The sequence below is a fragment of the Nanorana parkeri genome, unplaced genomic scaffold (genome assembly GCF_000935625.1).
Source record: "Nanorana parkeri isolate BGI_ZX_2015 unplaced genomic scaffold, ASM93562v1 scaffold103, whole genome shotgun sequence".
In the NCBI taxonomy this organism is placed as follows: Eukaryota; Metazoa; Chordata; class Amphibia; order Anura; family Dicroglossidae; genus Nanorana; species Nanorana parkeri.
This window is the reverse complement of record NW_017306371.1, coordinates 1,309,694-1,325,232: the sequence shown is the minus strand read 5'-3', so window position 1 is coordinate 1,325,232 and position 15,539 is coordinate 1,309,694. Positions and strand designations below refer to the sequence as shown.

The 15,539-nt window shown below is 40.8% G+C and overlaps 1 protein-coding gene across 1 annotated transcript in view; it reads left to right on the top strand.

The window, feature by feature from the left end:
- Positions 1-15,065, top strand: part of EMP3 (epithelial membrane protein 3) — a 37,147-nt gene extending 22,082 nt beyond the window's left edge. The window contains exons 2-5 of the mRNA XM_018552961.1: positions 4,800-4,885; positions 6,658-6,760; positions 12,865-13,005; positions 14,193-15,065. Coding sequence (XP_018408463.1) covers positions 4,808-4,885; positions 6,658-6,760; positions 12,865-13,005; positions 14,193-14,362 — 492 coding nt within the window. The 5' untranslated portion in view covers positions 4,800-4,807 and the 3' untranslated portion in view covers positions 14,363-15,065. The remainder of the gene's footprint in view (positions 1-4,799; positions 4,886-6,657; positions 6,761-12,864; positions 13,006-14,192) is intronic.
- The last annotated feature ends 474 nt before the right edge of the window (positions 15,066-15,539 follow it).

Below are 15,539 nucleotides of genomic sequence, written 5' to 3'. Positions count from 1 at the left end.
CTTCCTGTCATGGTGCAGTAACAATGATGCACTGCTCCTGAATTCAGAGCAGAGTTGCCACTTTCATGTAGGCTTTGCCTGTTTACAATACGGTGGCATGAAAAAATGTTGCACCTAGTCCTACTCACTGCTTTCTGGATTGACAGAACTGCCTTTGCTTCTGAAGTCCTCCCACTGTGAGCTGCTGTGTCTAGAAGGGGGAGCGTGTGAGATACAAATGAAGGAGATCTTGGCTTAAGTTGGGTATATACTGGTCTATTTTCTTCGTTCAAACCACAGGCACAGGAAAAACATAAAACAGATTCCTCTATCAACTCTTATGAGCATTGATGGATGAATGCCCCGCTGTTTCCTTTGTATTTTGACAGCGGTCACTGGAATACTTGAATGGAGCCTGCAGCTGATTGACTGCAGGCTATGTCCGGCCAATAATTTTTTAACCTGTTCCTTTAATCAGCTGATTGAGGGATGTCAGGGGAAGGGTGCTGACAGCGGCACCCACTGTGTAAATTTTGCCCGGTTCATCAAGAACCAGTCGAAATTCACACCGTGTATAGTCAGTCAGGGAAGGTAAAGGAAGAGTTTAATTTTTAAGGCTTGTTCATCAATAAGAAACTGGATTTGGTACTAGTTTGGCCTGTCAAACAGGAGCCGATAGTTGTACTTTAAGAAGATAACCTGTTTTCTGTCATACTTCTGGTCCCCGTGCTCCACTCTAAAGCAACGTATAAAGTTGGTAAATCCTTATAGACTTCTATGGGGCATATTAGTTGCATCAAAGCTGCACGGGCCAGAAGGGTGCAGCTAGGGCCGGATTTACTCTTTCTGCTGCCCCAATGCCTGGTTCCTCAATGCGCCCCCCTATATGCAGGCTGCATACAAGTGATCTCGACGACATCACCGAGAACACTTGTACAAAACAAGCTGCGGCTTCCCCGATGTACATTCAGTCCTGTTTGCCCAAAGCAGGGCTAAATGTAGAAAACAACTACCTGCTCGGTGCCCGGAACTGCATGTCCTGAGCATCGGGAGATAGGAATTCCACACCTCTGCTGCCCCTCTACTCCCTGCTGCCCCAAGGGCGGGCCTTGGTTGGCTTTGTGGGAAATCTGGCACTGGGTGCAGGGTAGTGGGAAGAGAATAAGTTGTAAAGCAGGTTATGTATTAAATAACAATGAGGGTAACTTAACACTTTATACTAAGTTACCCCACATACAATGTACTTCCTCCAAATCGTCTTTAAACACAACAGAGTGGGCCAAGAGGTGTTAAAATTCACACTTTGGAATTGCAAAAATAATCCCAATGGAGAGAAATTGCCAATACTTACCTACATAACAGGGTCTCTTCAAATGAAATATCTAATCAAATCATTTTTTTGGGTTGGTGTTCCTTTGAGCATTTGGTAGATCACCCCCGAAGCCAACTTCTAAATTGTTTTTATTTTAACATAGCATTATTTTTTTTCATTCTTTACTGAGCCCTGGCTAGTGCTGGATTTTAATATAACTTCATACAGTTTCTCATAAAGTTTCAAATAACGGATGATTAAAACCTCACAAAGAACGGAAACACAAAGTCCCATTTTTCTAGCTGCAGTGTACCAGCTAAGGTGGAAATATACAGTTTCTTGTATAATATTATATCGTTCTGGTCAGCTGCACAATTTGGCTGCAAAACTCCAGGAACTAGTTGTGGCCACTACATGTGCATAATAATTTATTATTTCCATAGGCGGCAGACTTTGCCCAAGTTCCTACATCCTGTTCATAAACTATACAAGATTAATTGTCTCTGCTGCATTTTAGCAGTGCACTCCATAAAGCTCAAATTTATGCAGTAGACTAGGTAATGACACTTTTGAGCCTGGCAATTTTAAATCCGCATACATTACGCTTTACAGTAGAAAATGCTTTGAAAGTTATTTACGAGATGACATGATCTATCTGTATTTGTTTTATTATGTCCTTGGGATATGTTAGTGTATTTTATGACAAGTATTAATTGTTTTTTGTTTTTTTTATTTTGTGATTTTTTTTTCCCTGAGCCCTCTGCTTGTGCACTATTTACATTTAAACCATAAGCAATATAAGATAAACTAAGATAAGATAAACTGTTGACATCATATAAATCCTGGATAAACATGAAAATAATAATAATAATAATTGTATTTTAAGAAAACCAGCAACAATTTTTTAGAAAAAAATACTCCCCTTGACAACTTTCCACTCAGGTGTACTGCAATAATGCGCATTATGACATGCGTTACATTGCATTGCAATAGGACAGCCAATTTACTTTAATGGGCTGTCAACACACCGGAATGGACAAAGCACAATGGATAGATGTGAAGGGGCCCTATTGCTTATGTCCCTAAATGCTATTGTAGAATTAAAAAAAAAACATTAAGCTGAACTTCAGGCAGATATAATATAATCTTTAATACATCATTAAATGCATGTTGAAATGCAAACAATATACGTATCTGATCTCAGTATCAGTTGTAACATTTTCTGTCCTAACAAAAGGTTAAAGGAGAACTATGAGGTGAGTGCTTTTCACTCACCTCATAGTTCTAGCCGACCTGTGACAATGAGACTGTCACAGGTCGGCTCAGTTGATCGGGAGGTGAGCGAACACATACCGGCGTTCACTCACCTCTCGATCCTGTCACGGCTCTCTGCTGGATTCCCCCCTCCCCACTCCGATCTGCCAGAGCTGACTGGCGAAACGGACGGGGCAGGGGGTGGGTACAGCTGGCTCTGCCTCTAGATAGGGAGAGCCAGCTGTCAGTCAGGCAGCTGGGCGGATCCCGGCACAATTGTCGGGATCCACTTCAGCTGCGGCGTCTCAGTATACCGCGAGCTACAGCTTGCGGTATACTGAGCCTAGGGTGACGGGAGGACGCTAGTTTGTGTTCTCCTGTTACCCTAAGGAGAACTATGGGGAAAAGCCTTAACCCCATAGTTCTCCTTTTAAAGATCACAGGGCTTGGGTGGTACATTGCATGTAAATATATGTTAATTGTATGACCTTACAGTGTGCTGTTGATAAAGTCTTATTGAACAATTTACTGATGTGTAGTTTGCATTCAGGTCTCAAACCTGCCTGTGGTGTCTGGCAGAGTGAAAATCCTTTGATAGGTAAAACAGATTACATAAATGTGTTTTACCTGTGTTTCAAAGTCCAGCTGAAGTTTCTGAATTGATTTTTGTTAAGCAGTCAGATTGAATATGTCGTAATAAATATGTTCATTTTTACTATATATTAATATTTATTAACTTTTTCCTTTACTTTATACTGCAGCATGGGTTAAAGGTGCCCTTATCCCATACAATTTTCCTTCGAAAAATGAATGCTATCCATTTATAATCAGCCGGTTGATGGGAAGTGCAGGATCGCAATTACTGTACAACTGGCTGAATTTCTTAGAATGGGCAGACTAGAAAACTTTTGTCAAAACGGATGAAAAATTGATAGATTAGTAATATTTTCTTAAAACAAAAATCGCAACATGAACACTGCACATGCGCAAACGAAAATCTGTTTTGTCGATCTACGAAATTTGGCCAGTTAGTATTGCTGACAAACGATTATCGAAATCTACTTTGGTCTGTGCATGATGGGGTATCTGAGTGGTAATTGAACGAGGGTGCAATGATGGGACAAAATAAATTGAATGATAATTTTAAGGTGTATGGTCACCTTAAGAGAGTTGGATAGCTACTCAACACAGAGTGTAGCAGTCTGGGTCTCCAACAGTCTGATATGCCCCCTGCCCAGTTTTTCAATCAATCAATCAATCAATCACTCACTCAGAGAGCATAATCAGTACTGATTGGAGCACAGGGCATGTCACACTGCTAGAGAACGTGGGAGCTGCATTGTGTTTTAAATAAATGCCAACCTGTGCTATGGTTCAAGGTTTAACCCTAGATCAATATATAAAGAGCTTGATATACAAAAAAAAAAAGCGATTGAGTTCCCGGGCATCACTTAAATCCCAAAACAGAAACAAATCTCCTTTTGTGGCTACCACAGCACCAATAAAATATATGCACAAGTGTAATCACCTTAATAAATTTCAAGACTAACCTACATGTAAATGTGACAAAGTTGCAACCAATCAACCGTATATGTACAATAAAAAAGGCCTTTGTTGAATCTTTAAAAACAGAGCTTAAAGTGACACTAAGGCTCCATTCACACCTGAGTGCAGCGCGAACGCATGTTGCATTTGTATGCATTCATGTGTGAGTTTCTATTCTGTTTGCCATGCGTCCCCATTGCTTTCAATGGGGTCCTGAACGTGCTAAAAAGAAGTGCATTTCTTCCAAGCTCGCTCCCCTGATGGACTACAATGTCAATACAAATTAGTAAACTAAAAGTGAGACTGTAGTCCATCACAGGAGTGAGCTTGGAGCACTGGCTACTCTACAACACACACAGGGACATATAAAAAAGACCCTGAGACTGGAGCCTGATCATTACAGAAGTTGCTTGTGTTGCTGGAACTGGAGACTGGGCCGGTAACTGAAAAACCGTTAGGAGAACTAAAAATTACCAGCAACCACTACATGTGGAGATAAGGTTGAACAGTAGAATGAGAAATAAAACTAAGATCTGCCTCATGGGTTTATATAGCCCATGTAGTGATAATTGGAATCCACCAGCTCATCACAAGATCCTCATGGAAGGCTCGCTTTATATATGCAGCAGAAGCAGCAAACAAACCATTATGTTTAGTCATGACAATATCACTGGATGATAACTGTTCTTTTTTGATCCATCCTTTACAGATTTGAAGATGAGTTATTTGCTGTTTGGAGTAACTGCCCTACACGTCGTCATATTGATCATCCTTTTCGTTGCCACCCTTGACAATGTAAGCAAGGATATGATGTGGTTTTATTCAATAAATCTGGCTTAGACACAAGCTGACGTATAATGTACGATAGATCATTAACAACCAACAGTCCTGTCATGAAAAAAGGCTGAATGTGCGTGTAAATGCACTAAATATAACCGGCTCTTAATATTTATAATAAAGAACAGTGAAGAATGGGATTTTTCCCTGAGGAAATCAGACAACACTTTATAATTGTTTTTTCTATGGTTCTTACAGTTTTTAGAATGCAAGGGTTTTATGAAATGTAGTTTTGTCTTTGGGTTGAGCTAGGCTGAACGAAAAAAGATGCCTAATTCCCCCCATCCACACTAAACAGATGTGGGAATCCTCTCTCCTTCCTGCCGGGCTATTGCATTCTCACAGTGGTGATTGTTCTGCTGTCAGAATACTGCAAAAGTAACTGCAGCTGATTAGCTTCAGTCACTATTTGTCCCAACATTTGCATACCAGCACCTTTGACAAACGTTATGTTGAACAGTGAAGTTCTGAGGGGGCCACATACTGCTTGAGAATTTTGAGAAACCATCAGCCCTCCAGTGGTATTTTTTCCAACCATTTATTGTAAAAGCAGTGTCACATAGGTCAAATAAGCCTTATGTTAGGCTTATCTTAGCTCTCACAATAAATGAGTAAAGGGAACTCCACAGGAGGGCTGGTGACTTTAAACTTGATCTGGACTCCACACAAAATCATTAATTGCTGTCATTTCAAGTGCCGATCTACAATGCTGGCCAAGTATTACAAGGAGTGCAGCTTTGACACAAACTGCATTTTATTTTCTAACCAATGTGACCACACATATAGAGAGGAGAAGACCTGGAAGCCTTGTCTAGCTTGTATTTATATTTGGAGATTTCCCCTCATTTCCTAGAGCAATAAAAGCCTGATTGAGTTCCTAACCCACTTTAGTTGCTATGGATTACTGCACCACACAGTCATTTCCTGGCCTTTAAAAAATTAATGTTCTGCCATATCTTGATAAGATTGAAGAAATATTAGTAAGATAATAGCTAATGTAAAAAATCACTGATATGAGATGTTGCCTTCAATGAAAAATTGCATTAATGTCAATCAGAGTTAAGTGCCTGTTTGCTGGTTGACAATAACATTACTCCAATGATCATTATAATGAATGAGCCTATCCATTAAAAGACATAGCTGTACAGCGAAGACAAATATCTGTAAATTCAGACTGGGTTCTGATGGGGAACACTGCCCAATTAAAATGGTATTTTTTACAGGCTACACAGATATGTCAGGTGTGATATAACCAAAATATATATTCACAGCTCAGTCAACTAACTCCCACAGTGTATGTTGATTTTCATCCCATGCTTCTGTGTAGAGCAGAAACTGAGATACAGACTTTGACAGTTCACTCCTCAACATTACTATCCATGCTCTGCAAAAGAGATGGACTCTTGATTGACAGTTTTTATCTCACTGTCCCTGCACTTTCCAGACACAATCAAGGTCACAGGAATGCAGAGGAAGGGGGCACGCTCTTACAGGAATAAGAACAGGCACTAGAACTGGAAGGGGGCCTTGTTTTGTGTTGAGAAAGTGAAAAAAAAACCTTTTATATATATTTATATATCTACAGTATATATATATATATATAATGTATAGATATCTATATATAGATATCTATGTATATCTCTCTCTCTCTGTATATTGTGTATTACCAGTTTATCGTAATTGTCTATCACACTCTTTGTTCTTTTTTTTCCCCCTTGTCACCAATCTAGTCGTGGTGGGTACTTTCAGAGGATGAAACACTGAACCTCTGGCATGACTGTATTTATAACAACAGCTCAGAAAGTTGGATGTGCTCTTCTGTGTCAACAAATGGTAAGCTGAATCAATATATATATATAAAGGCCACCAATGTTTCCTTCTTTATATTTGTGGCTATAAGGAAGAGTCTCATTCATAAAATGTGCCATAAAAAGTGTTGTACTGTAGTAACCAATCAGAATTCAGCTGTAATTTTTCTGTGCAAATATGTCTGCCACGGTGCTGGTATTTTTACAATCATAACCAGTAAATTTGCATTAGAGAGTTCATAGGATGGCTTTACCTTTAACCAGAGTGGCCAATGGTATGTAATGTATTTTTGTTTGAATAACTACATTTTGTGAGTTTGCCGTTTGCACTGTGTTTTGCTTCAACTGTACAAGGATGTTAAAATATACATTAAAGGAGAACTATGAGGTGAGTGTTTTTCACTCACCTCATAGTTCTAGCTGACCTGTGACAATGAGACTGTCACAGGTCGGCTCAGTAGATCGGGAGGTGAGCGAACACATATTGGGGGGAGGGGCTGGATTCCCCTCTCCCCGCTCCGATCTGCCAGCGCTGACTGGTGGAACGGACGGGGGAGGGGGCGGGTACAGCTGGCTCTGCCTCTTACACAGCTGGGCGGATCCCGTCATCTACGTCGGGATCCGCTCCGGCTGCGGCTTCTCAGTATACCGCGAGCTGTAGCTCGCGGTATACTGAGCTTAGGGTAACGGGAGGACGCTAGTTTGTGTCCTCCCGTTACCCCAATGAGAACTATGGGGAAAAACACTGACCCCATAGTTCTCCTTTAAAGTAGATGTAGATGTGACGGGATACTTTTTATATTTACAATATGATAATGTCAGCTTAACTTCAACTTGCTTGCAGTAAAGTGACTGGTTTCATACCCAAAGACAAAGTATGTCCCATTGCACTCCTGACCGGAAGCAAACCCAAAAGCAGGATGGGTGCGGCAGTGACCGCAAATGCCTCCGCAGACCATATGAAAATTCAAATAGAAGGTCACTCGCACTCCAAAGCAATGCCAAGTTAATCTCTTTATTGACTATGCTAGTGTAACATCTCAGAGCGATGTTTCGGAACCTAGTGGTCCCTTCTACAGGGAAACAGAAACATTTTGCCTGAAGGGACCACTAGGTTCCGAAACATCGCTCTGAGATGTTACACTATCATAGTCAATAAAGAGATTGACGTGACATCGTTTTGGAGTGCGAGTGACCTTCTATTTGAATTTTCATATGATTTCATACCCAGTCTGACTGCAGTGGCACATTTCATTCCATGGCATTCCATTCCATTTCATTCCATGCATTCCATGAAGCTCAAGTAGAGACAATCGCAGGTCCAGTGAAAGAGGATACTTTAAAATCTGAGATACCACATGGAACACCAGCACTATCATCTTGCCATGCTAATGACAAGTTCAGTTATATTTGTCATATGACAGTCACTTTAGTAATATGGCTTCTTTAGTGAATGACAGTATCTATACCATGGAAATAATGAAACAACCAGATTCTTTCTTTAATTCTCGAAATATTTTCAAACACGGGAGGTGGGGAGGCAGGGTGACATTTTCCCGCCAGACAAGTACTAATAGGATATACTGTATCAGGCTGGTGACCCTGAGTCAAGATACTTCTCCATTCAGACAATGATCTGAGCAGGTCTTGCAGCCCGTGAAACATGCTGGATATTATATAGCTACCTGTTTCCCATTCAGACCTATGACAACAGCATCTGGCATAGGAAAATCTTCCAAAACCAACTTCTGTTGCAGGCATGAGATGTCACATGACCAAGTGACATGCAATGCAAAGGAAGCTGATACTGAAAGGTGTGAAAAGCTGTGTAAAAATAAACAATATCCTTTATGAACATCCATCCTTCACCATGCCCACCAATTAATGATGCACAGTAACACACTTTGCATGGTACACTTTCTTTAACCCTCAAAAATATGTTCCTACTATGCCAGAACAAATTGTTTGTGTTTGTCCCCTAGGCCAAAGGTTCCCAGACCTTCCCTATTGAACATGCTAGGAATATGACAGCTGAAATTTGATTGTTTGCTCCAGGCAATAAGAACACTTTTTATTACAAAACTTTCATATATGAGACTCAGTAAACTGTGCCAGAGGACGTTTTTCATAGGCTACCTGAGCATAAAGGAAGTTGTTTGCAATATAATCTATTAAAAACATCTGAAGAAGTTAAAGGAGTCTTAACAAATCGGCACTCTGCAAAGCCTAACAACTCTGCACATGCTGGGTTTTCTCACTGTTTATACCTGTTGTGCTAGTGGGTTACCATATAAAGTAGTGAAACACACTTCAGTTTAAAAACAGACATTTTGATGCATACATTCTCAAATATATGTGGAAGCTGCATGACCAATCAAGGTGCCACTGTATTGTGCTGTTCTACTTTATTCAAAGATAGCATTAACAATACGTGTTTAAGCATTAAATGTATTGAGGGCAAGGCTACCTGTGAGTTACCTTATTCCTTTCATAGGAGCAACCTTGAAATAGAACATTTATCAGTTCCTCAACACATGCAAGGGCGCTAGGTGTAATCCTGGACCTCTCCTTCACGGCTCACATACAATCACTGACCAAATTTTACTATCTTAGCCTCCGTAATATTTCCAAGAATTGCCATTAACAAATGACACCACAAAGCTACTAATTTACTCTCTCTAATCATTTTTTGACTCGACTATTGAAACTCCCTTCTCCTTAGTCTACCTTTACACAGGCTATTGTAACTCCCTTCTCCTTGGTCTACCTTTACACAGGCTATTGCAACTCCCTTCTCCTTGGTCTACCTTTACACAGGCTATTGCAACTCCCTTCACCTTGGTCTACCTTTTATACAGGCTATTGCAACTCCCTTCTCATTAGTCTACCTTTACAAGGGCTATTGCAACTCCTTTCTCATTGGTCTACCTTTACACAGGCTATTGAAACTCCCTTCTCCTTGGTCTACCTTTACACAGGCTATTGCAACTCCCTTCTCATTGGTCTACCTTTACACAGGCTATTGCAACTCCCTTCTTGGTCTACCTTTACACAGGCTTTTGCAAATCCCTTCTCCTTGGTCTACCTTTACACAGGCTATTGGAACTCCCTTCACCTTGGTCTACCTTTATACAGGCTATTGCAACTCCCTTCTCATTGGTCTACCTTTATAGAGGCTATTGCAACTCCCTTCTCATTGGTCTACCTTTACACAGGCTATTGCAACTCCCTTCTCCTTGGTCTACCTTTACACAGGATATTGCAACTCCCTTCACCTTGGTCTACCTTTACACAGGCTATTGCAACTCCCTTATCCTTGGTCTACCTTTACACAGGCTATTGCAACTCCTTTCTCCTTGGTCTTCCTTTATACAGGCTATTGTAACTCCCTTCTCCTTGGTCTACCTTTACACGGGCTATTGCAACTCCCTTCTCCTTGGTCTACCTTTACACGGGCTATTGCAACTCCCTTCTCCTTGGTCTACCTTTACATAGGCTATTGCAACTCCCTTCTCCTTGGTCTACCTTTACACGGCCTATCCCTACTTCAGTCTAACATAATTGCTGCTGCTAGTCTCATTCACCTTACTAATATCCAGTGGCCACAATCTCTCTCGGCCAGTCCATTCACTGGCATCAAATGGCCCAAAGTAGAAAATTCAAAATACTAACACAACATACAAAGCCATCCACAACTCTGACCCCAAATACATCACTGACCTCATCTCAAAATATCACCCTAACCATATTTTCCGCTCCTCCCAAGATCTCCTGCTCTCTAGATCCCTTGCCACCTCCTCTCATGCTCAGCTTCAAGATTTCTCCAGTGCCTCTCCCATTCTCTGGAACTCCCTACCCCAAACTGTCTTTCCATCTCCTACTATGTCTGCCCTTGTCTCTTTAGGGAAGCCTATACCACCTCCTCCTAAAAAATGCACTTTTATTCCTTCAGTCAGCTCATCCCTCACAGTTATAACCTTTTGTATTACTTGCCCCACCATTAGATTACAAGCTCTCATGAGCACGGCCCTCCTAACCCTCTTGTATGGCATTGTATTGTAATTCATGGTCTCTTTTTATGTTGTTAAGTGCTGCACAAACTGTTGGTGCTATATAAATCCTGTACTTTTATACTAATAATATACATTCCATATAATAAAACCCTGACAAAGCTTCTAACCTTCCCTCGTTCAGGACAACACTCTTGCTCCCACTTGGTATGTTCAGTTTAGGAATTGTTTTCCAATATTTTCTATTGTGGTTTTATTTTTAGTTGCACACGTAGTGAATTCCATGTGGACCTGCAAAGCAGATGTACTGTTTAGAAAAGCTTTAAAAGATGATTAATGTTGAGGAAAAAGCTTTTGTTTTCATTACTTATGTTTTCTTCAAAAAAATATTTCAGTTTAATTTATGACTGAATCATTCAAAATGTCCGGGTTTCAAAATCAATTAACTTTAAATAGCTTCCTAAGATTGGTCTACGATCCTAACATGTGATCCTGATGATAATGTATGCAATTGTGCAAACTCTGTTTTAGCTTTTCACCCGTTTAGTCTATAGTTTAAGGTGACAGTAAACTCAGGAGCTTAATCTTAAAAGTGCATTCCAGTACCTTAACTATTAAAAAAATGTATCTTATTTGTGTATCATTGAGCTGTAGATCCTCAAATCATCTCTGAATTGGTGCTGACACTGTCCTTCCTTTTGGAGGGGGGCTACTTTTGTTCCCCATGGTCCCTGTGTGTCAGTGACGTGCAGTAATGTCCGTGCTCGGTGAGGCATTCCCTCAGCCTGCCCCACCCCGCCCCCAGCCTGCCGACGCACCACCCCCAACCCGGTCACAGAGCTATGTGTGGAGGAGGGAGGGAGGAGCCACCCTGTCCCTCACTTGCTCCTCACTGGTGAGGCATCGAGATCAATGTCCTCAGTTTTTGTCCAAACCATCCACAAAGCTCAAGCCTCTAACACAAAGTAGAGGCTGTTGCAGCTCTTGCCTCACTCTGTTAGGTTACACAAAGGAGTGGGGATGGTTGTGTAACTTAACTTAGCTGTCAAAAGCCAGATGCAGTGCCGCCTGTAATAAAAAGGCAGCACTCCATCCATGACAGGTTACACAGCGGGGAGGCTTTCCCTGCTGTGTAACCTGTTAGAAGCCGGTCTGAATAGAGAAAAATATGTCAGCTTCAGACTTGAAGCTGACTGCTTTTGCCTCCATAATACTAGTTGCCTCACCTGCCTCCCCTGACCGCGCATTTCTGCTGTGTGTTCAAAAGTTGTCACCACTCCACGCTCGCTCCCTTGAAATACCAGACCAGTACCCCAAGTGTACAGGCTAGTATTCTCCATAGTTAAACGTCTGCCAAGTGCATAGCCCCCTGCTAAGCTGGTTTTAGCACGTACAGTATCTCCATTACACACAGCCAAATGTGTTAAGAGGAAAGTACAGAAACAAAAAAAACCTATGTGCGCTGATATTAAGGATAAAGTATAAATTACTAAATTACTATTGTCACTAGATTAAGTGTACAAGTTTATTAAAGTGATTCTGAGGTAGATGTTTCTATGGTCGCAACGGTGCTAACATGCAGGTACCTTGCGGAGCCTGTAGTTCAACATGATCTTTTTATCTCTGCAGAGCACCCTTGGTTTAAAGGCCCAGGCTCTACATGGGATCTTAACATCTACCCAGGTTGTGATTAAGCCCTCACCAACTCCTGTCATTCAACTATCAAATACCAGAGCCTCTCTTGCTGAAATTCTATAATTTTGCACTTATATCATAGTGGACAGGCCTTAATGTCATGAGGGCACAGTGCTTCATCTCAGTGTGGGCAGAATTTGAGGCTCTTTGTGCAGTCTGGGCCTAGGATCCAAAGGGGTCCAAAGAAACATATGTATATAAAGGCTGACAGAGGTAATGGTAGATTCTACAAGGTGACTGTGCCTGTTCTTTAGCACTGTTGTTATTTTTAGAAATGAATTGGTCCACCTTAGGTTCACTTTATGTTAAAGCACCTTCATAGTCAACCTACCACTGTAAAGAACTTTAGTTATAATGGTTAGAGTTGGACTGCGTGCACTAGGTAAACTGTAAAAGCATGTACCTTTTGTCTTTTCTTCTTCAGAATGGTTCCGTGCTGTTCAAGCTCTGATGGTCCTCTCAGTCCTATTCTCCAGCTTTTCCTTTATGCTGTTCATGTGTCAGCTTTACACCATGGAGAAAGGTAGACTGTTTTATGCTACGGGCGTCTTCCAGATACTTGCAAGTAAGACATTTAAGTAATATTGTTTTCATGTCTATTACACTCCATCTGTAGTTTATAGTGATAATTATGATTATTACAGTGCACTGCATAAGGTCATTAAAGTGACACTTAACCTTGGAGTTAAATCTTAAAAATAAATTCAAGTACCTTAACTATTAACAAAAATTATTTGTGCATCACTGGGCTGTAGAACTATAAATCATCTCTGAATCGGTGCTGACACTGTCCTTCCTTCTGGAGGGTGGCTACTTTTTTCCCCATGGTCACTGTGTGTGTTGTAACGTAGCCACCGCTCCAAGCTCACTCCCATGATGGACGACAATCTCAATACACAAGTAAACTAAACATGAGATTGTAGTCCATCACGGGAGAAAGCTTGGAGTGGTGGCTACTATACAACACACACATTGACCATGGGGAACAAAAGTAGCCACCCTCCAGAAGGAAGGACAAGGTCAACACCAATTCAGAGATAATTGGAGGATCTACAGCTGAGTGACACACAAATAAAATATATTTTTGTTAATTGTTAAGGTAGCTAAATGCATTTTTAAGATTTAACTCCTGAGTTTAGTGTCACTTTAAAGGCAGAAGTACCTTTACTACTACAATAACTAAACCTGCCACTCCCAAGCTAAACTGTACTAACCTCCCCAACTGCTTACTTAGTTCCAGAGCTATGACCTCCTTTGATATTTCCATCCTGTTGGACAAAAATCTCTTCAGCAAGATCTCTTGTCTCTGTATATTACCCATTCAAGTCAATGGAGACTCAGTGGATTTTTTGCCCTATAGGCAGCAAACAAAGGAGGGGGCCACAAATTAACTAAGGTAAGTAAATTGATAGGGAGGGGGCACATACCAGTTAGGTGGTCTGGTATCCACATACCAAGGGGCAGTGGTTGTAGAGCTCCCCTGCTTTAATACCAGTCTGCAAAGCCCAAAAATTGGGGTTCCCCCACCCAAAGTGCCAGTGTCCCAATGCAGATGGAAACTGGTCTCCTCAGCACCCCCACTGGTAATCCTGAGCTCTCTTACTGAAAGTGTGCCATAGGTGACAAATGGTCAATCTCTGCCTAATTAACTGGTTTTAGGGTTCAGACTTGTTTCCCCAACATGTTTGTGTTTGGTCTGTCTGCAATTTTTTATGTTCCACGTTTAACTGACTGATCCAACTCTTTATGCAGGTCTTGCAGTGTTTTCAGGAGCAGTAATCTACGCAAGCCATGTGACAGAGTTTAATGAAGACAAGCCTCAAGGAGGACATTTTGGTCACTGCTTTGTGCTGGCGTGGGTGGTCTTTCCTCTCAGTTTGGCAAGTGGAATCATGTACATCCACCTGCGGAAACGGGAGTAACACCAGAAAATCATCTTCCTGTTCATATATTACGAGATCTTTACCAAGACTGTGTGGAATGGAACACTGCCTCTGAGTTACATCTCGATCAGCCTGCCTTCGATTTCTGTGGCCCATCAAATTTTAAGCATCAGAATCATCATGATCAAATGCACTATTTTTATCCTTTTCAATCTCCATTCCATTGTTTGCTATGGTCCTGGATACTGCAAAACTTTATGGCTAATTTACAGCTGGATTCAGAATGGATTTGTATCAACATTCCACACAAAGACAACCCATCTTATTAAATCATATATGCACAGCTATTGTATGCAGAGCAATATACATTTCTGCTCCTGCATACCCTCAGGGAACCGCCCCATGCTACAGAAGTCATATAAAATAGTAAATTAAAATGTTTAAGCATGCCAACAACAGCAGAAAAAAAGTGCAAAAGGAATTGCTTGATCTTGAATTGAGCTAATGTAAATCTGAATATTCTTAATAATGTCAGATTAAGAACATTTTTATACATAAGTGAAAATAGAAGTATTATTTCATATTCAAAACAATATTTTAGTTAGGTTTTACTTCATTTATAAAAAATGGATGTACACATGTCCACTTTGCTTTAATAATGAGAATATTTTTAGTTCATTCCTTTTATATTTTGTATATACCTGATTTTAAATCTGCAGTCATGTAAAATGTTTTAGTACTGTTAGAAAATGCGGTTCTGAAGGAAAAAACGTTTACAGAATCACTATTATTTCAAAGGGTTCTAAATTAAAACTTTGTAATCCGCTCCAAAAAGGGTCCTGCTGTAGCGACACACGACCCGCGACAGCAGGACCCTTTGCCCCATTGAGAAGCATTGGAGAGCGATACCGCGCTGTAAATTGCCGCGATATCGCGGGAATTACCGCGCGATAAATCGCTCAATGTGAACGGGGCCTTACAATTAACAAAAAAACATAGCTTAGCTGTTTATCACTCCGCTGTAGATAGCGTGTCAGCACCAATTCAGAGATGATTTAAAGATCTATAGCTAAGCGATACACAAATAAGATACATTTGTGTTAATAGTTAAGGTACTTGAATGTATTTTTTAAGATTTAACTCCCGAGTTTAGTGCAATTTCAGGTCTACATTACAGGTTTAACCCTTTCTACTCTATCCGCACACAAAAAAGTTT